Here is a 25,375-nt window from a genome sequence, read left to right as displayed (position 1 = left end):
TCCAGGAATGAACATACTGTATTGTAAACCTATTCATATATACAGTATATATGAAATCTACTTTGGTTGGTTCTTATTCAAAAGGGTATTTGCAGGAAAATAAGAATTCCAGGTCGAAACAGGTGCTATTAAGGTAAGATTGTTTATGGGTGATTGCATAATTTTCTTGTATGAAAACATGTCCAAATTGCAACGCTGAATTAATAATTGTCATTTCTTTCAATACAGGTTACTGTTCATATTTGTAAACTGTGGCCTTCCAGTTATGAGTAACTTAATGAAACCACTGAGTAACACTGCTAGATGCATTGGACTTCCTTTGTACTTCTCGCAGAGATTTGTTCTTGAATAAGAATTGTAAATGGAACAAGTTAAAGTAAGAAGAGACCAAAGTAAGCTGAAGAAGAGGTGAGACACTTACTCCATGGATTATGATCATGCATTAAGAAACCTTTCACTCTTCTGCTCGAGGTCGCAAATCTTTACAGTTCCTTTGCCGTATGCCGAAACTGGAATTTATTTCTTTATTGTGTTCGAATTCCCAGTAATTTCTGTTGTAGACAGGGACTTCTTTTTTATTTAGTTGACCGGTTGGCTGTTTCCTTTAATAATGCGACGGTCAAGACAATGAAGGATCTTCAGTGACGAGTGATTTACTGCTTGGAGCATCATCTACACATGCGCACTTTTCGAGAATAAAGAACTTCCATCAGTTTTATCTGCTTGGCTACTCTCTCTTAAATTTTAGAAAGATTTAGACAGGGCTATTTTCTTTAATGGATAAAGATTTAATAAAGGTAAAAGGGATCAAGTTTTATAAATAAATTTGTTTCATACCTGTACCTCTCCTCTTAACATACGGCTGTCTGCTACTGTATGCTAAGTGGGGTTGAAAACCGTTGTCTCTGCTTTCCCTGGATGCTAGTTTACTATCACCTGACTCTGAAATAACATCTTGGATCATAGGAACATCCAAATCTTTCTTAACTGAAGGAGGGGTGTCCCAGTTGCCAGAAGCAATACCCAAGGTTAGGTAATCTGAACACTGCAACTAGAGGCATGATCTGAAGAAGCCGTTTTTCTGAGCAACAAGCGCAAAAGTTTGTTGAGAGTACTTCCTGCTGCATAGCAGACTCAAAGCTTGTGTGCTCATTTTCTGCTGTTTCAGGATTGTCTTGTTGATAATTATATAATGGACACTGTCTGCAGTTGGAAGAATGAGTGCCTCTGCAGTTAGAAACGTGACTTTTAGTACACTGGGTACTCATATCATGAATGCCGGAGCAAATGTTGCAGCTGGCATCATTATTGCAAGTTCCACCTACGCCCCCAATGAAGACGAAGGTGTCTTCAGATCTGTGCATAATGGATTCCCCATGAATCCCGGATTACTCAAATAGTGGTTCCAATAAAGTCAGATATTTTCAGATCTGTGCATGATGGACTCCCCACGGAGCCCCAAAAATTCAAACAGTGGCTCAAATGAAGACAAAGATGTCTTCAGATCTGTGCGTAATGGAGTTCCCATGGAGCCCCAAAGACTCAAACAGTGCCCCCAATGAAGACGAAGGTCGAAGGTGTCTTCTGGTCTGTGCGTAATGGACTTCCCATGAAGCTCCAAATATTCAAACAACGGTTCCAGTGAAGATGAAGATGTGTTCAGATCCGTTTGTAATGGAATCCTCACAAAACCCCAAAGACTCCAACAGTGGCTCTAATGAAGATGAAGATGTCCTCAGATCTGTGCATAATGGACTCCCCATGGAGCCCCAAAGACTCAAACGGTGGCCCCAATGAAGAGGAAGGTGTCTTCAGATCTGTGCGTAATGGACTTCCCACGAAGCTCCAAATATTAAAAAGACGGCTCCAGTGAAGATGAAGGTGTCTTCAGATCGGTGAACAATGGGTTCCCCACGAAGCCCCAAAGACTCAAACAGTAGCTCCAGTGAAGACGAAGATATCTTCAGATCTGTGTAATGGACTCCCCACATGGTTGGTAGGAATCGCTACCACATTTATGCCCGAGTTTCACCAAAATTTTATTTGCAGGCCTACTTTTTACTGTGTTCCTTATTTCCATATCCATTACCACCATTCTGTACTGTGCTGCCACAAACACTCTTCATTTAAAATTTTACAATTTCTCAGCTCTCTCAAGATGTGATCTTCTGCACCTGAGGAAGACAATTTCACTTTCTCTTGCTCCACTTTTGTATATGATGTACTGATTTTCTTTCTTTTCAAACCAGGTGTTGGCAATAGCCAAATCAAAGACACTGTGCAGTCCACAACTCTCTCTCCTTCGTCATTTCCTCTCTAACTCCCCAGTCACCATGCACCCTCTCAATAGTCTACCCACACACACACACACACACACACACACACACACACACACACACACACACACATATATACATATATATATATATATATATATATATATATATATATATATATATATAATATATATATATATATATATATATATATATATATATATATATATATATATATATATATATATATATATATATATATTGAATATGATGGAACTGATTAACAGACAGTCACGTATGTAATAGTAATAAATTTATATCACACTGAGATCAAACACATGGCTCTCAAATGAAAGGCAACACACGTGACGGTGTGTTGCTTATCTCCGTCATATCCACCCAGGAGAGGTAATCCGAAAGAAATGGTATCAGTTGGGTCATCGCTGGATCGGGAAGTTGGGTAAAACTCGGTGGTGTTTTGTAGGTTCCAGATTCTTTTAAAATGACTCGTGAGGGTCAGTTGGTAATGCCCTTGCCTTTTCAGGGTTATCGATTCTATTCTGATGTGAGGCAGAAATTTACAGTACCATTGTTATACCATTCTATGCCCGCACAGTAATACAGATGGTTTTGACTTATGTATAATCTTACTCTAGCTTGCAATATCAGTCCATTTAATTTCAAGATCCCATTCAGCCTGCCCATCGTTTGATCGGTCTTTTATAGTCTTTCACTAAATTCCAACTCAAGAGAACCTGCACTGGACATCATTGTTCCTAAACATTTGAAAGATTCAGCCTCATTAATCCGTTCTCCATTTAATGTTACGTTATCCCTTTGGGCATACTCTGTACTCATTGCGTCTGTTTTTCTTAGGTTTATTTTGAGTCCCATCTCTCCAGAAAAATTATGTATTCTCTTCGTAATTTTTTATTCTTTTGCTGATTAAAGCGGTACCATAGATATATTCTAAGTCTTTCAACTCTCAGTCGTTGCTCGAATATAAATTTCCCTTACATTTTCCACCCCTGTTTTCATGTGAATTCAATGAGAAGGGCAAACAGCAAAGGTTAAACAACATTCCCTTGTAGCACCCTACTATTTACTGCAAATTCACTCAGCACGAACTCATCAAAGTTTACTTTTCATCTACTTCTAAAGCATTTTACATATTTTTAACTGGAGACCTTCCACAATACTGGTCTCCGTAAGTTGTCAAATGTCTTTTGGTAATGGTAATCAACAAAAGTCATCAGAAAGAAATTTTCAGGTTCCTTTCAATGCTGCATAGCATGTATTAACAAATTTTTGATCAGTTCAACCCCAGCATTTTCGAAAGCCACTTCATTTCTATGTATTTTGTCAACTTCTTACTCCAATCTATTGCGAATAAACGTACTGAATATTTTATTACAGGTGACACAAGTGCAACGACTATCAGTGACCACATTGCAGCTTTGCCATGACTTTTAGTTCTTAATCATCAGGATCGTTTCATTCCATATTTTGCAAAAACCGTGTAGGTTGTATGCGAGGTGCCATGTTAGTTTGACCTAAAGTCTCTGTAGTGATTCCATCTTAACCTGGTGTTTCCATCTAAATTTATGTAGGTATGTATGTTGTATGTATGTATATGTATATATATATATATATATATATATATATATATATATATATATATATATACATATACTGTATATGTGTGTATTACTGCTTTCTGTAATTTTAGGGTATACATGCATATATCCATGTGTGCCTGCGTGTGTGTGATGTTAATTACGCTGACACGTGATTTATGTCACAAAACCATAGTTGTGTTACATGTGTGTTTTTTTATTAAGCATATAAAAATATTCTGAATCTCTTGAGCATGTGATAAATTCAGTTACATAATCATTTACCCGTTAGACTGTTAACTCCAGGACCTTGGGCAAGTGCACAAAGATGGCTTTAGTGATGAATCACGGTAAATTTGAAAAGTGATCACTTTATGCTACCTTCGGAACAACCACCATAGTATGAGCAGCTCTACTGACGTCATGAACTCTGCGGAATTATTTTGAAGAATTCTGGTCTCTTCTAGAAGTAGTTTGTTTTTGCGCTGCAAACAAAACATACAATAACCTATTGTAAAAATGAAAATCTGTTTTATATAAAGGATATTTAGATATAATTTATTAAGCTTGGCGATATTTTAAAGAATCAAGTTTGATTTTGTAACTGAAAATAGTGAAATATAAGAAAGTTGAGTTGATAATTTACAAAACGCATGACTCATATGGCATATTGTTGGAACCTGCATTGTAAAAGGCCTGTCGTCTGATCGAGAGCGGGTCTGTGAATCGAAGAGGCGGTACCGTATCAGAAAGGATGGCTGCTATTAAGACCTTAAACCCAAAAGCTGAGGTGGCCAGGGCAGCCCAAGCTCTTGCCATCAATATTTCAGGGGCCAGAGGCATACAGGATGTGTTACGAACAAATCTGGGACCCAAGGGGACGATGAAAATGTAAGTAATTGTGACACGTGCTGTGATTATTTTGACGTTCCTCGAACAACGTACCGTAGTTTCGTGCGTGTGAGAGTACGACTTTGTTCATTTGTACGAGATGTAAACCCGTGCCACCTTCGATGTAATTTGGGTCTAGTAAGCGAAGAACTTTTCGGAATTTTCTGACAATGCGCGCTCGGTCAGACCCGGTCTTTTTTTTTTTTTTCCCCTGCCGAAGGTTGGCCCGCGGGGACCACCATCGACATCCGTCATCGCCGAACAAGGCATCATGGGGTGTGCCGACCCCATACCGGAATGGGAAGAATAAAACGTTCACCAGTCATTGTTGGTTAGAGGAGAAATCATCAACTAAAACCCCAGTAGGCTACAGCGGCCCCAAACTAGGCCATTTAGCAATAGCCCACTACCTAAGCAACCAGTTTGCCTTGTTGAATTTTGTAGGTCCTGTCGGCCCATGTTTGGTCCAGTATCCTGTACACTTCACCCAATGCACTGTGGGCATTACTTGAGGTCTTTTGCAGCATCTCCATATCCTGGCTGCAACCCCTTTCCTTTTGCTGTACCTCTGGTCATATTCTCTTTCTTCCATCGTACTTTCTGCCCTGTATCTTCCAGCCCGAGAAGAACCCTAAAAGAGTTCAGAGGTCTGGTTAAACAAATCATTTATAACTAACTAAGAGACATTTATTAGCGCAGTGCAGCTGCAAGGTTTTCTTTCTGTTAACCTATAAAACCTTGGTATTATTTTATAAGTTGCCAATACACACTGTGAAATTATAACTTACTTTTTTGAAAAGAGCTCTTCATTCTCATTAATTTGAACCCCATAAACACTATTCGCAAATGACAAATAAAACAATTAGAAAATTTCACGACTTATAAGTAAGAATACCCCTCCCCTCCATAGCTAATACGGCAAAATTGTAACCAGTCAACACCACGTTGGTGAAGTTATATTGGTATTTTAAGGTTCTTTTAGTGCCCTATTATTTCATAGTCATTTTTGCATGAAAAACTCAAAATGGTTTTTCGTGCAAAAATGGCTGGCTGGAGTCTTATTGGCAACTTGTAAAATTTTACCAAAACCTTTTTACTCTCAATCTATGGGCTAAATATATAGGCTATTAAACACACCACTAGACTGGGCAAAGTGAGGTTGGCCAATTTAAAAAAAAAAATGCATCAGTTGAAAGGGGATGATATGAAAATGCACATGTTGTAAGAAAAAAAACTCTAAAAATTTTGGTAGAACTAAGCATTAGCTCCGCATTGGGTATTTCCTCAGAAATTAACTTTTCCTATTGCATTTTGGTTGCTTATCAAGAATTTACTGCTGTTTTCTGTGGGTCAATTGTAATTAACCTCAGAACTGATTATATTTTTGTATTCTGGCCATCCTGGAATGGTATCGCGTATACTCAGCGTTATAGGGGAACTTTTGGTAAAAAGTGGTTTCCGATACCGGGGGTCGGGGAAGTGGAGCTCCCTGGCTAAGTAACATGACTAGGTTAGGTTAGGTTAGTATGGTTCCTTTTATAGTAGGTTTCCGTAGCCAATCCCTTCTTGAACATATAGCTCCCTAATGACTCACATTCGTGGAACCGTGCCATACAGTCCGTGTGGAGCTATTACTTAGGAGTACCAAAATTTTTCCCTGCCTTCCACAGGAAGTTGAAAGTGGCTATTTACAACCCTGTGTGGGGCCTCTTTTACAAGACACTCATAAAAATATGGTAATTTTACCAAGTTATACATGTTTTTTATAGTAATTTATTTTATTTTGTGAAATTATAATTACAGCTCACACAATATCATAACAGTTAAGAACTAAAATCAATAACAGATTTTGAGTATAGTGTATTGTAATGAAATATTTACGAGATTTACTGAGGTGGGGAGATGCAGTATCTTTGTGTGAGGTATCCATGTTTTTTTTTTATAGTATTTCTTTGCACTTTTCTTTGCAAAATTACAGTTATAGCTGACACTGTCATAAAAGTTAAGAACCAAAACCACCAGCAATCATTGGGTTTATTTATGAGCAAATAAATAAAAAGATGTCGTGGGATAGAGGAGCAATACATTTCCTCATCAAGTCTTAAGGCACACTGTTCCCCCCTCTGTCCTGTGCTGAGCTATTACAGTTGCCATAAGTCATTTATGGACCATTGAAGTGCTATGAACATCTTTCCCACCAAATTCATCCAAATCATATGGCACATAATATTACTACTTATATGAGTTAGCTCGTTCATCACTCAAAGCCTTGCATAGATCATCATACGATGATGCCCGTCCATTAAGGGTTAAGCGCTGAGTAACCTCAAAGGTCCCAGGACTTGGCCTTTGCCTGAATCTTGTACAGGCAGTCCTTGGTTAATGGCGATCCGGTTTTATGCCGCTTGTCTAGCGGCGAAAATGTGCAATTTTCAGTGCCGAAAATCACCGATTTCCTCTAATCGGCACCGATAATTGGGTATTGGCGCTGATACATACCTAAAAGAGGCACCGATAACTGAAAATCGGCGCGATAAGCTCTGAAAATCGCCAATTTTTGGTTATCGGTGATTTTTTTTTTTATCATCACACCCTCAGAACGGAACCCCCGCCGATAACCAGGGACTGCCTGTATTCCAATTCCATATGGTCCAATATGTGGGCTGTTTGTTTGTCTGCTACAGTGTGTCAACAGTTTTAAGAAAATAATTGGGCTTGCTTGTTCTGAACATACCACTTCTTGTTTTAGATAGCCTAGATAATTCGTCTCTATGCAATTCAACAGTGGGTGCTGAGTATCGAGAGATTCTTTTGCCAGTAACTGTTACTTAAATTTTTCAGATTCAGTAGATTAGGTATTTGGCATGCATTGCCGTTTTCATTTAGTAGGTAGATATAACATTCAAGGAATATTTAATGACTAATTAACAAGGATGAATCTTACCTACTGTTAAAAATAATTATATCTTGGTGCTAACCAGGCACATCAGTATTCAAAATGTAAAAAGATCGCTTGGTTGACCCAGATGACGGTCTAGTTCACCTGTTCTCCAGGTTGGTTTCGAATGTTTTATCTCAGAGTTCCCCTTGCTGATCCAGTGGTTGGTCGTCAGTATTTCATTGTTGTGCCTGTTTTCCTCCTTTCACAGTATTGTAGATTTATTTTTCCAAGGATATCTTCCACAGGAAGCAAGGCTAAGCATATTAGGTTCTGCAGGAATGATTACTGTGTTAGCAAGAGGTTTGATATTTTATTAGACACTCTCTGCTGGCTGCAGGGTTATAGTTTGATCTTGAGAATAGGTTTGAGGAATGTAGGGATTGCCTAATTTTCTTGAAAATAAGAAGAGAAAAGAGGCAGATAGTTAGGTTAGGGCATGGATCTGCCTTATCTTCTATTTCTCATAAACTTAAGATATTAATTCTCTACTGTCACCAGGTCTTTCCTCTGCTAATCCACATTAACTCTCAGCTTTCACCAGGTCTTTTCTCTACAAATCCATTAGCTAGACCTATACCTGAGACTTTATGTCTGCCCCCCACCTTCAACTCCCCTTTCAGTTTAGGAAAAGCATATTGAGGAGTTAGAACAAAACGTGATTTTAGAGTTGGTCAAAGGTTTAACAGGATTCACCTTAGGGAACCATTTTGAGGGAGTTCTCAGGACTGCCCTGCAACAGTTGGGAGAGAGTGCTGCCAGGGAACTGGGTCAGTTCCCAGGTTGCTGGGATTCTGTGCCCTTCATCACTTTCTTCTCATTTATCACACACTGAGCAGCATTTAATGCGATTACCAAAAAGTAATTTTGTTAACCCCGCCCATACGGGACGTTTACATGTAACGTCTTTTACGGTACAGCAATAAAGACAGCGATGCGCCTATCGTCTTTCATCCCTCCTCGAAAAGCAGAGCTGTTTTTCTTCCAGCTTGGATGGGTTTCAGGTTTAGTATTGTGTACGAGAGGGGTGCAAGCTCCACCCACTATTCATTCTAGCCAATGAGTGTCCGATGGTCATCGTGGACGTCATATTCATATGGGATATTATAAGGGTATCGTCAGCAGTACATGCCAGTCGCCTCAAGCTGTTATGTATGAAACATTGTCACGATCTTGTGAGTAAACCATTTGGATTAAGGCTAAACTTTTTCTCCTTTGATTGCAGTTAACACAGGTTTTTTTATTTTTCAGTATCATGATGTCGGATGATAGTATTTCAGATTCTGGTAGGAATACCTGCCAGATCTATCAGATGATTATAGTGATAGTTGTTATGAAGTTGCTAGAGGATGACAGCGACACTGAGATTTTAGAAGACATTGAACCCATTGTCGATGAAGGTTGGCCAGTTCATAACAGATCCATTTTGTGACAGCCCAGACCCACCCCGATTTCACTTGGAGGGTGACAATGGGATCTCTGTTTGCACACCCGACTTCACCTGCCCACGAGATGCATTTTGTTTCTTTTTTGTGATGATAATATTGACAGACTGTGTGAATGGATGAATGCTCGGCCAGAGAGTATTTTCGGTCAACAGGAAAGTGTACTATGTTTTTGAAAACTTCTTTCATTTTTTTACACTAACATGTAATTTTTATTATCATTATTTTTTCTACTACAAGTTGTAGTAGTAGTGGTATTACTTTTGAATTTTTTTTTATTATTATTGTTATTATTATGATGATTATTATTATTATTATTATTATGTTGTATTATTATTATTATTATTATTATTATTATTACCAATGCCATAAACATTCATTGATGTATACTACAGTAACTGTTTCAAAGAAAACTAGTATATACTGTTATTACTACTAGTACTATTTTACTAATACTTTACTACTTTTTCTGCTACTTTATTTCTATTGCTCTACTACTATTTCTATTTCTGCAATTACTTTTTCCACTAAATATTCCTCTTTATATATATATATATATATATATATATATATATATATATATATATATATATATATTATATATATATATATATATATATATATATATCTATAGCCAATGTATGTTGAAAAAATATTCATTGGTGAAAAATATTATTGGTATGTACACAATGTTTTCACATAAGAATATAAACAGAAAATATGAATACCAGAAAGTTTAGTGGGAGCAAATGATGACTGATATACTCGCGGTCTCATGCGGTATGCAAGCGTTATCGGCAGTGCAACAGGCCAGTGGCAAAGGGGTTAAACGTAAATCATTGCCCCAACTGTCAACTTCACCATCTTCGGAATGTTGTATTAATGATGTTAGCACAGATAGGACTAATGATATATGTGTATACACTGGTTTTTATTAACAGTGTCTTTGTAATGATTTGGCTTTAGGATTTTCTAAAGTTTTTAGGCAGCCTTATTCTCAAATCAAGAAAAGGCAACCTTGGCCTTTTAGCAGAGGCAGTAGTTTGCGTACTTCCTGTATTGTTTCATGCGCGGTAGGATAATTCTAATGAACTGGACCTTAAGGACATGTTGAGATTCTTTGAGATTAAAGTCTCTAGAGCTCAGTGTCAGTCTCTCTTGGAATTTAGCCGTAGTTCTAAAATTTTTATTTGCACATCCCTTTGAGCCTTTGGAATTGACACTTTGAAGTATGTGAAAACACTTTTTTGGCAGCTCTGGTGACAACTGAAAAATTAAGGAGTTGCAAGCATTATCTTATAAAGTAGGTTTCTGTAAAGGGGTTGCTGTTTTATCTTTAGGCCATTATTAAGAGCTAAGAATGATGTTGAGGCTAACTATTACCGAGAACAGTAAGAGTCCGAATTTAACTTCATTAGTGGGGAATGTAGAGAAGGCTCCTCTCTGCCCTGTTAGGGCAGTTAAATTTATGTAGATAAGTAAAGCTAATAAGAGGCAAAGTTTACCATTTATATGTTGGTGTTAGCTAACCTAACACTCCCCTTGTCAAAGAATGCAGTCTTTCTCCCTTAAGTATCTTATAAGGCCAGCACATGAGATACTTGCCTTAGATCTATTACTTTTATTGAAGGTAAATATTCGTAGTGTAAGAGTCATGGCTATTTCATTTAGTTTTTTTTTTAAATTACTGCTTGAAGTTATTAATGCAGTGCACTTTGGTCTTTGCTGCTCACTACCTGAAGGATGTTGAAATTGCATTCAAGAACTGTAAAGCCTTCACTCTGCTAGTGGTAGTAGGTAAAATCTTTTCCTGAGCTGAAAGAAAGAGCAAACTTGTAGACTCTGTTTTAAATTCCAATTTGTATTTTTGGGGAGTATGAAGGTACATAAGGGGATACCTTCATATCATTAAGTATTTAATTTAGATGACTCCTTTTTTGGGCTTTTGGACCCAGGCAAAGGGACTTTTCATGCTGCATCTGTTCATTCTGGCTGAAGTTTAAGCAGTTTTGCTGCACACACGAGAGCCTTGCTACTTGAATGGGTGGTATGTAGTAATATCCAGAAAGGATTTCAGATCAGGTAAGAATGTTTTGGGTTTCAAGTGAAAAGCTCTTGTCTAGCTGTACTACCCATCATCTTATTCTTAGTGATCTGTCAAGGAGAATTCTGATGACCTAAAACATTTGAAACAGGTGAACCAGACTGTCTTCTTGGTCAACTAAGCAGTCTGCCCCCCCCTTTTTTTTATATATATATATATTCTGACATGCCTGTTGGCACTGAGATGTAACTATCTTTAAGAGTAGGTACGTATCCAGATAATAAATTTAATCATGATTTTTTTTTTTCCTCGGTCTTGGTTCAAAGAGGGATTTCATGATATATGCTTGTTCCATTAATACAGGCCTTGCTATAAGTATAAATTTGACACTGCAGTATTATAATTCAGTATATGATTAGATTGATTTTACTGGTACAGTGTAGTTTGGAAAAAAAAAAATTGACTTGTATTTTCAAAATGAGGTGAAATAAGACAATGTCTTGAAGTTTGTATATTGTATGCTCATCTTATGGACAGTTATTTCTCAAAAAGTGGCCCTTTTTCTTTTAATGGCACAAGTACCATCCGACTTACAACCTGCTTGACATACGACCATTTGCACTTACAACCGTACTGGCAGCCTGTCTTGGTGAGCTGATGCATAAGAGTACGCACCATATGACATTTGACCACTGAGTTACTCGGCAACGTTCCATCTTGGGAGAGCTCTCTCATCACTCAGGCAGCATCAGTTTGAGTTACCCTGCCATATCAGCAGCATCATACGGTATTAACTATAGTGTAGACTGAATTGCAAACCAATTTATGTTAAAATCGACTTCTGACATGCATTCAAGAACCTAACCCCATTGTAACTCTATGCTTACCTGTACATAATTATACATTACATAAATGATTAAAATATATCAATAGAAGTATGTTATGGTAAAAAGATTGAAATGATGATTGTACTTTACATTACAATACTATGTAGGTACTTTAGGCCTATATGGCAAAGGTTTTACATTATGCCGTACCCAGTATGTCAGTCACTTTCTAAGGTATGACTTGCATCCATTTTGACTTACAACCAGTTGGTTGGAACCAAGCTCAGTTGTAAGCAGGATGGTACTTGTATATACAGTAGTTAAAGACAACATACAGAATAAAGCTGAACGTAGTTCATTTTCATGTGTGCTGAAATATTTTCAGGTTGGTGTCTGGTGCTGGCGATATAAAGATTACAAAAGATGGAAATATTCTCCTCCATGAAATGGTAAGTCCTTCTTTCTTGAAACATAAAGCAAAGTACTCTCTTGTACATTTGGTAGAGGTGAAATTGATTGATTTTTAAAGATGTGGTGTCATTATAGTTAGTGCAAATGTATCGTGGATTTGGAAGCAAAAACAAATACTATTGCAAGGAAAAATTTCCGTATTTGAGTTATTGTAGACATTCAAGGAATTTACTTTGGTATCTTACTTGAGACGCTGTAAAACACACGTGATGAAGAAGTTAATTGTTTAAAAAGGTAAAAATATATCACCCATTGAATTATATAAACAAAAATTAACCAACCTTACGAAGCAGCACAGTGCTTCATAGAAAAAGTTTATCTTTATTCTGACAAATTCCCACTCCTTATTTTAATGTTGAAAAGTATTAGTAATTTCTTTACAGCTTAGGTTTTTATTTTTATAATATATTTAATTTTATATAGTGCTCTGTAGGTGGTACTCAGGGTTCCTGTTTCCCTAGTTGCACTGCACACTTCCATTTATTTTTCATCTGTTCTTTAGTCTCTTGTTACTTAACCTTGCTCCAGTTTTCTTTTTTCATACAGGAGCAAGGAACAGTTCCTTTTGGCGAAGTGGTTGGTTCTAGAAATGACTTGGTCTTATATGAGAGCCGATCCTTTTTGGTGTGTGGCCTGAGTCCAGAAATGACCAAGTGATCCTTACTTTTCATATATGTAACCTTTGGTGAGCTGCATAAGTTAAGAAATGACAGAAGGGTCTGCTCCTCCAAGAAAAAATCTATTTATATGAACTTCCTGATTATAGAAATGGCACAGTAGTCCTCTCTTATGTAAGAACAAATATTTTATGTGAGTTGACTCACTTCCTGAGGATAAAAGTAGCGTGGTGGTCCTCTCTTCTCAGATAAGAACAACTCTTGTATTCGAATTACTCAAATCTGAAAATGACAGTGGCCTCTCTTCACATATAACAGCAAATCGTCTTGGCAAGCCGCATCAGTCCAGAAATGACCTTCTGGTCTTGTCAAAATACTGATAACAATACCTACACTTGGAACAGCTACATTTCACTTATCTAAATGTAGGTTTATTGAGAGAAAATGAATAATGCAGGCAGCATCATGGATGTCATATTTCTTGGAGAATCTCTCTCTCTCTCTCTCTCTCTCTCTCTCTCTCTCTCTCTCTGAGCAATAACAAAACTGCTTACATGGGCCAAAATCAAGTTATATCTGCAGTATATATATTAAAAATAACTCCAAGAATGGAGAAAGCCAAGCAAACATAGAGCAACATGATACATATACACATGCTGGTTATAAATTAAGTGGCTACAGTTTTTTTTTATTAAAATTTGGTACCTCCACATGAAAAATTTAATAAACATTTTATTCAAATGTGTTTATTTGCAGGGGTTTTTAAAGATCCATTACAGCGAAATTGTTATTTATTTTGGATGATATACAAAAATTTTAGGAAATTTTTGTGCCCTATGAAACATAAGCTATTAGAACTAAAGCTATAATTATTGTTTGAAATCTTGGGTAAATGTGTAATGCACAATATTTACTGGCTGGTAACACAGTTATATTAATTACTTTCCATTAAGGGACGGTAACATTATTGTGTACTGTACTGTATACTGATTTCATACTTTGAATACGAACACCTTATAGAAACAGTGGCAAATGCCAAGTTCTCTAAGGTATGAAAATCAACCTGTGAGTATTCATTAAAATTTAGAGAGAGAGAGAGAGAGAGACAAAACTGCAATTGTCATAACCTTTGGTAAGTTTACATTTCATATTTGACTATTGATTACAATAGCTATTAAACCTGCAGAGAGAGAGACCTGTAGATATTTCGTGGTTTTGAAATGATTGCAACTGAATGAGCAGCAAACAAGATTAGATGCTACCTAATCGTTCTATCGTGTCTTGAACGCGTACAGACATTGATCAATCATCCCATCACAAGAATGCATTTGTGGATGCCTGTCAGAGCAATACTCCTCTGTATATTCAGCCCTAGACCAAAATCACAAAATAGCAAATCCAACCACATTTTTCTAACCAAGTGGCACTGATCTCCCATCATGCTAGTACAGTATTGACTTTGAGGAATAAGTAACTGAAAAGGCAGTTAATAACCTTAAAATCACCTCTCCAGCAGTGCCATTAAAATCATGCAAAGCTAAACTGGCAGCTCATCCATCTCCTATGAGGAGAGTCATTTACAAGTAATAACAAAGCAAAAATCTTGGAGTGTGCAATTACATGTCTTGCACTAGAGCCAAACGGTAAAACTGTTTTCCAAAATACAAAATACCATCCTATATCACAAACATCACACCTCATAGAAATCTTGGAGAAAATCATCAGCAAAGTAATCATCAAGCATTTGTCTGATACTGATCAGTTTTAAGCCAAGTAATTGTCAAACATCAGTCCAATAATGATGAACACCTCTCTACTAGTCAACATATTTTACTGGGGATATGAACAATACCACCGCTGATCACCCTAACAACATAATGAGATTCCTAGAATCAGATAGTGAAATTTACTCTGTCAAAACTTCATCAAGACTCTTGCCTAAATTGATCATTTAATCTTACGCAACAAGCTCACAGAAAATTGGATATGTGGACCTGTAAGAAACTGGCTACATAATTTCAGGCTTTCACAAAAACTGAGAAGTGTCAAAATGATATGCTGCAGGGTGTATTAAGCAGTTTCTCGAAAAAGGTGATACTGTATTTGCATGACCAACCTACTCTACAAGACTGAAGGCATTAAGATTAAGTAGCATACAAAGCAGTGTATAAAATTCTATCGGTCTACAAGATCAAAGAGTGCTTGGTATCAAATCTACTACACACCCAGTAGCACAGGAAACTTTTGCCTTTCAGTAAATAGGTGAGATAATCCCCCCCCCCCCTCTCTCTCTCTCTCTCTCTCTCTCTCTTTACCATAAAAGTGTGAAATTTAATTTAGGAACTTCTGTTTTGCAGCAAATCCAGCATCCTACAGCCAGTATGATTGCAAAAGCATGCACTGCTCAAGATGACATTATTGGAGATGGGACTACATCCACAGTACTGTTGATTGGTGAATTACTAAAGCAGGCTGATATTCAGATTCAAGATGGACTGCATCCAAGACTTATAGCAGAGGGCTTTGATCTGGCAAAGGTATGAATTTTATAATAATGCATTATAATTTAAGATTCATTAAGCCAGCTTCATGTAAACTTTTGGGTTTTGTAAGGAACTATGAGATTAGCTGATATTTTACGTTGTAGGATTGTTTGCATAGTAAAATATATCTTGAAAATAGGGAATTTTTTATTATTAGATAAATTGAAGTCTAGAGGAAGAAGTTTGTTACTTTTTGTTTTTGAGGTGAAATTCTTATCACACCTCCTTTTCCAGGTAAAAGCACAAGAAGTCCTTGACCAAGTTAAAATCTCTGACAACCTTGACCGTGAACGTTTATGCCAGGTTGCTCGCACCGCTCTTCGTACTAAAGTTCAGTCAGACCTTGCTGATAAACTTACAGATGTATGTGTTGATGCTGTTCTATCCATAAAGAAAGAAGGGGAACCTCTTGATCTACATATGATTGAAATCATGGAAATGCAGGTACAGTGGCAGCCGAAGGTTTTTTGTACACAGTTATTAATTTTGAAATGGCATTTCACATATTTATACTGTTATATTTTTTTGACAGAATTTATACCAATTTAATCACCTTACCTTGTGAAGAATCATGACCAGAATGAGAGTTATTTAAAACTTCCATTGGGAGCTTGTTCAGGGAAATTACAGTGTGGTAATTTTTTCAAAGATACTACGAGAGATCAAAATATTTATTTACTAGATTAGTTTTCAAATGAGTGCTATAGAAACCTAGTAAATATAAGTTATTGATAAAAAAAATTCAGCAGAATTTAGCATGCGTGTATGCACTCCAGCTGAAATTTCATTAGTATTATGATGAGTGTGTTCTTCGTTTACTTATAATTTGATAGCTCTCTATTTGTCCGGTGTTTGGGTGTAACTTTATTCAATCTCTGCGAGGTGTAACTAAAGAATATATGTGCATTAGTGTAATGCTTGTTTTGCAGATAGTATCTTAACTTTTGTTTCATTGTTATTTTTTCAGCACAAAACTGACATGGATACTCAGTTGGTGAAAGGATTAGTTTTAGATCATGGTAGCCGACATCCTGATATGCCCAAAAGAGCAACAAATGCATACATATTAACCTGCAATGTATCCATGGAATATGAAAAGACAGAAGTTAACAGTGGATTTTTCTACAAGTCTGCTGGTGAGCGTGACAAGCTTGTTGCTGCAGAAAGGGAGTTCATTGAAAACAGGTAATGCAGATACAATTACTCTTCAACATATGTAAAGGTTAAGTTCTAGAACCTCTTAGCTAGGCTGGAAATTTACATTGGTCATTAAAAAAACCTTTGGAACCCATTTATAACTTTGAACCCTGTTCCCTGCATTATGAAAAGCATAAGGAGCAAATATGACAGCAGATACTGTTTATTGCTTTCTTAATTTTTTGTGTGCTTTGTTTGTAAATACTTTAAAGGGCAAATAATGCTCACAAAGTATATTTTAGCCAAGCTTAGACTGCTCTGAACAACTTGATGCAGCAATCGTTATTTCTATGCATCTCCAAACATTTATGTATCTACAGTATTATAGTAGCACCTCAACTTAATGGGTACTTTGGGGATCTGGAATTTTGAGGAGTAACAAATTCTGTAAAATAAGAAAGGCCATGTATTATAAGTCATTTCTAGACATCTTATAGCTAACAGCAGTTCCAAACTTAAACTGACCTGTACTTCACACGCAAGTTTCAGTTTAATAGTTCATTACAATATATGTTGGTAATTTCAAACTGAATAAAATAATCACAGTAAATATTTATGTTGGCAGTAAGTAGAATTTATAGTTCGCAAGTCTGAAAGCATCAAAAGTTTGTATGTTTTTAAACTAAGTTTACATAACTTCCCTTTTTTAAAATTATAAGCCCAATCTGCTTTTACATCCTAATAATGAAATAGTGTGGCAGTACTGTATTTGTAGATGTCCAACAAGTGTGTACAAAGTAAAGTATTATGTAATTAAAAAACAAAGGTATAGTTCCGACAATGGTAAATGTACCAACGATGAGAAACTTGTCCTAATATTTTAACTTTTTTACCAGCATAGAAATGCCTAAGGTAAGCGTAGATGTAAAATTGAAGAGGCATTTATTTTTATCAATAATAAACAGCATAATGTAAATGTAGTGGATATAAACTTGAACACATGTAGCTGATGTTGGAGATATTGTAAGGCTAGGCTTAAAATATCAGTTGTTGGTTGACCTAATAACACAACATAGTTCATATGCGGAACAAACCTAGGTCTTAACGTGAGGGTAAAATCTTCTAGCGCCAGCTGGAAACAAGTAAAAAACATATAAAATTGTAGAACAAGGTATTGGTGGCAACAGGGTTTGGCCAATCAGATGAGAGAGGAGCCATCAGCATAAATACGTCACGGCGCCTTGGGTTAAGGGAGGTCAACTGGTGCCTCCTCTCTCATTTGATTGGCCGAACCCCATTGCCACCAATACCTTGTTCTACAATTTTATGTTTTTTACCTGTCTCCAGCTGGCGCTAGAAGATTTTATCCTCACATTAAGACCATAGGTTTGTTAGCTATGAAAAATACAAATTAATTGAAAATTTATTTTTCTCACCATGTATTATGGTATACAAGTATTCTCTTCCACAATGGTAACAGAGTAGTATTAAACTTCAAAACTTGAAAAAACCACAAATTGGAAAACAAATATATTCAAAGCCACATAAGTTTTCAGAGCAGAGACACTTAAGACCCAACTAACCCAGTGTTTCTAAATTGAAGAAGAAGCATGACCCTCCAAAACGGTGTGGTTTTTATTATATTTGTTCTACAATTTGCGGTTTTTTCAAATCTCTCTCATAACTAGAGTAATGTATCTAAGGCCCTGCCAGATAATGGATTTTCCCAGATATAATGAAAAAATACTGCGGATCTAAAATGACAACTTTTTACGTTATTCTACATATCTTGTCAGACTGCAAAACCATTGATACTAAATATTGTTATAAGCAAGAAAAAGTTTAAATACTTATATAAGCAAGAAAAACGGTTTAAATACTTATAAAGAGCACAAAATACACTGTACAGTAAATCCTTTTAAACAACACAAAATACACTGTACAGTATGTACACACAACAAAACTGAACTAAGGCAGTATGCTTTATGTAAAATGTATAGAAAAATTAAGATGATAGCAATACTGTTTATTTTGTATGGCATACAAAAATTTGTGAAATCTTCTCGCCATCTAAAACGTAGTAAGCTACTAAAACGTAGCCTATCATAAATCATTGCTTGAAACCTTTGGTGAATATGTAATGCACTGCATTTACTGATTAACATGGTTATATTATTTACGTTGCAGTAAGAGATATTAGCTTAATCATGTATTGTGTATCGAGTTCATACTTTGAATATGAGGAACATTTAGAAACAAAGTGACACATGCTGATCTCTTAAGGTATGAAAATCAACCCCTGAGTACTTGTAGTATTTAGAAAGAGTTTCAAAACTGCAATCATCATCACTGATGAAAAGTTTACATTTCACATTTTAAACCTTTACAGAAAGAGAGAGATATTACTCAGTTTTTAGAGAAATTACTCAGTTTTTAAACAGTTAAATGCAAGTTACTATCCTTTAGTAAAATATAATTTAAATAATTCTGTTTATAAGTAAACATTGCATTGCCTGTTTATTCAGTGTTTCAGCCAGTGATGTGTGAATACCTAAGTTGATTTGTGATGTGTTTTGGATGAGTAAATATTCGTAAATTTGCTGATGGCACCATATCAATAAATGCAAGGGCATACTGTAGTTTACTTCAACATGTTGCAAATGTGTACAGTACTTGTACACCTGCACACAGAATAGGACACTGATGGGCAAGAAAAGTTATGACGCAGCACAGTAGGGCAGTTGGTATTGATACTGTTTTCAGTTTGGTGGTACAGTATTTTAACCTCGGAAAATCTTATTTAATATTAAAATCAGTCACTGTGAAGAAACTTGAAACAAAATATTTTCAAGATAAATGAAGTGAAAAATTACAAGATTCAAAACAGACGAAGGCCCACTCTCTCCTGGCCCTCTTACCCTGTAAGCACTAACAAGGCCTCCTCCTCCTCCTATCATGCTGTATTGTTTTATTCAGAAACTATTATTATTGGTTGTTCAGCCAGACCGCTGTGTCTCAGAGCTCTTGACTCATGATACAGTGGCCAAGGTTAAACTACCCAATGAATTATTGCCAACTAAATCAGGCAGCTTGATTATAGAAAAAGTATTAAAATGCTTTCTGTGGCTATCATCTCAGAATATGATTTATGTTTTAACAGTCATTTCTTTCATGCAATTGAAATTTTAACGAGTGGATTGTACCTCTTTAATGTGCATGTAATCTAACTTTATTCCTTCTCAATAACTACAGGGCAATTCAAAATACAGTATATTCCTTTAAGAATTAAATGACCCATGTCTTGTGTCTACATTTTTATTTACAACATACTTCTGTTAAGGTTTAGTTGTGGATATTTTCTCAAGATTTTAAACTTTGATGATCAGACTGAAAGCTACATATCTCATCTTTTGTTTCAGAGTGAAGAAAGTCATCGAGTTGAAAAAGAAAGTTTGTGATGGAACTGATAAGATGTTTGTTGTAATCAATCAGAAGGGCATTGATCCAATGTCTCTTGATATGTTGGCAAAGGAAGGTATCATTGGGCTCCGAAGAGCCAAACGACGTAACATGGAGAGGCTGGCTCTGGCCTGTGGAGGAATGGCAATGAACAGCTTTGATGATTTGGATGAAAGCTGTTTGGGGTATGCTGGAGCTGTTTATGAACATGTGCTGGTAAGTTTATTTAATCTGCTGAAGTCGTGTTCTGTTGAAAGTACCTCAGATCTCACTTCCAAAGTAAGACAAATTGAGATAGCATCTGCAATGGCAAATTTAGAATTGCCACCTACCCACCTAACACTCTCTCTCCTTGTTATTTTTTTTCTATTTCATGGAGGAGTGTGTTCATTGGTGCTTTAGTGTTTATCTAAATATATGTCTTTTTTAAGGCAATGTAGTTGCATTATAGTAAGAGCTATTTTGCACATGTAATTTGAAATTAAAGTGTGATCAGTTAAAAATAGAGCCAAATAAATTACGAACTTTATTAATTTCTTAATCTATTATACTTCAGGGCATCCTACAGTAGAAGGATACTCTCTCACCTTGCTGTCCAACTTCACTTTTTTCTTCTATCTATTTTTACCACAGAAAAAATTATTGGGCGTATTTGTTAATGAAAAAAAAATTTTGTTTTCTGATTATTGATGTGATTGTTCTACTTTATGATAATCAACAATTATGCTCAAATTACATTGCAAATACCCTTTCTGCATATGCATATCATTCATTTGACATCAGGAAAGATGTATTTAATGGTCAAGATTATAAATCTCTTCTGTCCTTTCCCCATCATCTTTTCACTTGGTTTGCATACAATAATATCTGTAGTTACATTGTTTCAATTGTTGCCATTTTTGACACTACAGCAGTGTGTTCCAGTAGAAATACAAACATCCTCAGTTTGAGCTGGAGTTGTCATTGTACTTGGTAACAAGGTGGTTAACTGTTTTTGAAGGGGGTGGAGTGAAGGAATACCTCCCACTCTTGTCACAATTAACAATTCACTTTTCATTTTTTTAATCTTGTAGATGATGGAGAAAAAAATAGAACCATTTCATTGTGAGAGATGTGAGCGCTTCATGTCACTTGTGGCAGTTGACCCCCATAATTACTGTTCCTTATGTAGGGGGAAGGCATGTGCTTGTTCTTAATCCTGCTAGGAGTGTGTTGGTTGGGCATAAGGTTCAGAAATCTGGGTATTAAGAAAGGAGGAACGGAAGCCAGAGCAAAGAGAGATAGGATGCTGAGGTGGAATTTGGGGATCTCACTTCTTTAGAGGCTAGAATGAAGAAATTAGGAGTGCAGGACTGGTAAGGGTTACTGATATGATAAGAGAGGAGATATTGGAATGGGTTGGGCATGTGATGAGGGTGATTGAGGAACCTGTTAGGGATAGAGGGTCAAAAGGGAGGCAAAGGATATGTCAAGGCATCCAACCCCTTAGCATAGTGAGTCATGATAGCAGTGGGCATGAAGATGATGACTGACTCATTTTTCTCCCCGTCATTGTTAGGACCCATGATTTTTAAATAACTGTCAGGTACTAAACTCTGTATTTATGGTAACAGTTGCAATAGATTAGCATGAATGGAACCAAGTTGCCCTGATCCCCCCTATTTCCTGCTCTGCACTTGGGTAAAAGTTTTCACAAGGTATTTTATTGCACAAGATTTTAAAATTTGTCTAATTTGCAGGGGGAAACCAAGTACACCTTTGTAGAAGAATTGAAGCATCCTCAGAGCGTAACTGTCCTTATAAAAGGACCTTTTAAACATACACTAGTCCAGACAAAAGACGCAGTGCGAGATGGTCTAAGGGCTATAAAAAATGCTCTGGATGATGAATCCCTAATCCCAGGTGCTGGTGCTTTTGAGGTGAGTGTATTATTAGTTTTACCAACCTCTCTACTCCTGAAGTATGTAGTACCAATGTTCTTTGATGGATTATACTAATTCTGTTTCAAGGTACTTGACTGTTGAATATCAAGGCTTGTGCTTATGTTGATATGTAGTTGGTGGTATTTACTACTTAATTTCAACTTTCCTTACAATATATTGGTAATGTTTAGCATGTAAATTTTTTAAAATTCATAACACGGAGTGGATATGTATCATTCTAGGGCATGAAAGCCTTGAAAGTAAGAAAAATGTCAATTATAAGTATGAAGGATTTTGACCATTACTGAGAATTTTAAGAGTATGTAAGCCCACCGATAATTATATTCTGGTAATTTTGTTTTGGCAGTATTATTCTGATGTGGTTTTTCAGCCTTCGTAGAATGTGGGTATTTAAAGAGACCGTAGAATTTGGGTATTTAAAGAGACCCCACTTCTCATTACAGGTGGCTGCTTATGATGCCCTCATCAAGTATGAAAGTGAAGTGAAAGGTCGTGCTCGATATGGAGTACGTGCATTTGCTGATGCGCTATTGGTTATTCCAAAGACTCTTGGTAAGTGATTATACTGTATATGTAATTCATGATAGATTTAGATTGGATAAATAAACTGTTGTTTTATTTGGTATAGGTCAATTATAAATGTTGAAATTCATCTATGGCGTTTAGCATTTTCATAGGTCGTTGTTGCTAGTCTACAATAGTTTGCACCATTTCTTATGCTGTTATTTCTCTCTCTCTCTCTCTCTCTCTCTCTCTCTCTCTCTCTCTCTCTCTCTCTCTCTCTCAACAAGATTTGAAAAATTGTCCAGCAAGTATTTTGTCTTTCACCATCACCACCATCACAGTATTGGTAGTCAAGGTTTACGAACTATTTTTTATTAATCTTGTTACAGTATACTGTTGTGGTAAAAATTTTCCCGAGACATTTATAAATGGTGTACCATTATGTTATGAAGTGATCAAACCTGACTTCTAAATTGAATCCACTGATGCTTAGGGTTGGCCAGAATGCAGCGGGCAAAAATTGGCTATTGCAGTCCTCCACGGCTGTTGTCTGCTTTTAACTTTGTGCCTCATTCCAGTTTTCACTCTGTTATATTATATGACAAACCTTTTATTAACCCTATGAGGATCTAGAAATGTGATAATGAAACTCCAAAAGTTGATAATCTTTCATTCCTTAGGACGGAAGGAAGCAATGAGGAATTGAGAAAATGTAAAAAGCTTTAGAGAAATTGCAAAGAACCTTCAGTAGGGGCTGTAGTGAAACATGAAACACACTTTAGGTACAGTAGTATCTGCTTGCAAAATCAGTGAGCAAGAGACCTGCTAAGCTGGTACAAAGCCACCATAATCCAGTAACAGTGTTAACTGTAAATAGTAACACAGACTTACTGTACTGTTGTGATATAATTGCTGTTAGATACTGGTGTCAGTTGATTACAAAATTAGCAACTGAGAATTTTTCCTTTTAATTTTATTCTGGTACAGTTGTCTTGCAAGGGGTTGATACAGTTAGTGCACCTCACATGGTGTACTATAGGAATTACTAAATGGTGTTTGCAGTGTTCCTTTGGCCTTAACTGCACCCTCTTTTGAAACCTTTTATTACCTCTAGTTTCCTCATTCTTTTTTTCAGTCTTGCTGTTGAATGTCTAACTATGACTTCTAAATGCAAGTGTGGGGTTTCGCCTAGTTTGTGCTGTTGAATATGTAACTATTACTTCTAAATGCAAGTGTGGGGTGTTCGCTTAGTTCCATCTTTAAATCCATTTACTTCATTCCCTCTTGAATTTGCAGTCCAATCACTCCCGACTCCCAGAATTGCCCCAGCACTTGGCTTAACACATAACTGCCAGATGTTGGATTGTGGATGAGACTAATTCTAAATTTTTTTTTTTTTGTCATAACTATATGCACCCTACACTAAAAAAAAAAAAAAATCAAATAGAGCTGAATACCCCACCTGCCCCAGTCATTAGAATTGCCTTGGTTACAGCCACTAGTGATTAGGTAGTCTCAGACACAGGTTCTCCAAGGAAATTTTGTCAGGCTATTTTCATTTGCGTAATTTTTCTCCTTGTTAGACATTCCCGACAGTGTCCCACAGGTGGTTCATTTAAGGTACCCTATACAGTGTTGTGCCATTCAAACATGTCTCAATATTGGCAGCATAAAAGGCATGAACCCCATATGTATGGCTCTCTGCACCCCCCCTTTTTTATCCCTTTCTTTTGGTGTTTTCCCCATGTATTTAGTCAACATCTTTTGTCATATTTTGTATGAGATACTTTGTCAATGATAGCATCCCACCTTGCTAGCCATGCACTAATTAATCATATTTTTTTTGGTTGAGTTACTTAAAATAAACTTCAAACATTTTGGAGAGAAGTCAGAAACTGCTGTTGATCGTTTTCAAAATGTCTGTTTTTTTATAAGCTTATAATAGTAAGTTTTGTACTATTTTTCAGCATCAAATAGTGGGTATGATCCCATGGACAGCCTGGTGAAACTCAGGGAGGAATACAAAAATGGAGGTGGCATTCCTATTGGTCTGGATATTAATACTGGAGAAGCTTTAAATCCTTGTGATGTTGGAATCTATGATAATTACTGTGTCAAGAAGCATATGTTGGATGCATGGTTAGTATGAGCATAAAAATGTGGTGTTGGGTTCTTATAAGTAAAACACTTAATTGCCCGCTGTTGCAGATTTTAAAGGAAATGAAAATATTTAGTGTAGTAATAAACTAAACAGAAACTGTGAAAATATTGCACAATATTTATTAATCTTATTTTTAACTGTAACTCTTCTGTGTTTATTTTCAGTTCTGTTATTGCTCGCAACTTGTTGATAGTTGATGAAATTATGCGAGCTGGTTTGTCACAGCTGAAATAAATGAACAAGTTAGAGCCATAACAAAGAAAGGTAAGTTCTACATTGATAGTGGAGAAAATGCAGTAATATGTAAATGTGAGAATTTTGTTAGTATGTTTCTATATTTTATGAAATTCACATACTCAATTCACATACTCATTTTATTTTCTTTGATTTCAGCACCTAACCGAACTCCAGCAGTGGTCATTTACTTACACGCAGCAAAGTCGCCTTTAATTGTAAGCCTAACTGCTTTCATAATTTTTTTTCTAATAAATTATTAATATTCA

At 36.3% G+C, this 25,375-nt stretch overlaps 1 protein-coding gene across 1 annotated transcript; it reads left to right on the top strand.

Moving 5' to 3' along the window:
- The first annotated feature begins 4,566 nt into the window (after positions 1–4,566).
- Positions 4,567–25,375, top strand: CCT6 (chaperonin containing TCP1 subunit 6). The gene is made up of 11 exons (XM_067126787.1): positions 4,567–4,783; positions 12,423–12,486; positions 15,483–15,662; positions 15,903–16,112; positions 16,636–16,853; positions 20,225–20,480; positions 22,004–22,183; positions 22,651–22,759; positions 24,679–24,850; positions 25,037–25,136; positions 25,266–25,375. The coding sequence occupies exons 1-10, from the start codon at positions 4,647–4,649 to the stop codon at positions 25,104–25,106; spliced, it is 1,596 nt and encodes a 531-aa protein (XP_066982888.1). The 5' UTR covers positions 4,567–4,646; the 3' UTR covers positions 25,107–25,136; positions 25,266–25,375.

This window comes from Macrobrachium rosenbergii, chromosome 25 (assembly GCF_040412425.1).
Source record: "Macrobrachium rosenbergii isolate ZJJX-2024 chromosome 25, ASM4041242v1, whole genome shotgun sequence".
In the NCBI taxonomy this organism is placed as follows: domain Eukaryota; kingdom Metazoa; phylum Arthropoda; class Malacostraca; order Decapoda; family Palaemonidae; genus Macrobrachium; species Macrobrachium rosenbergii.
Note: the sequence above shows the minus strand (reverse complement) of the source record. Positions and strands in the feature narration are given on the sequence as shown.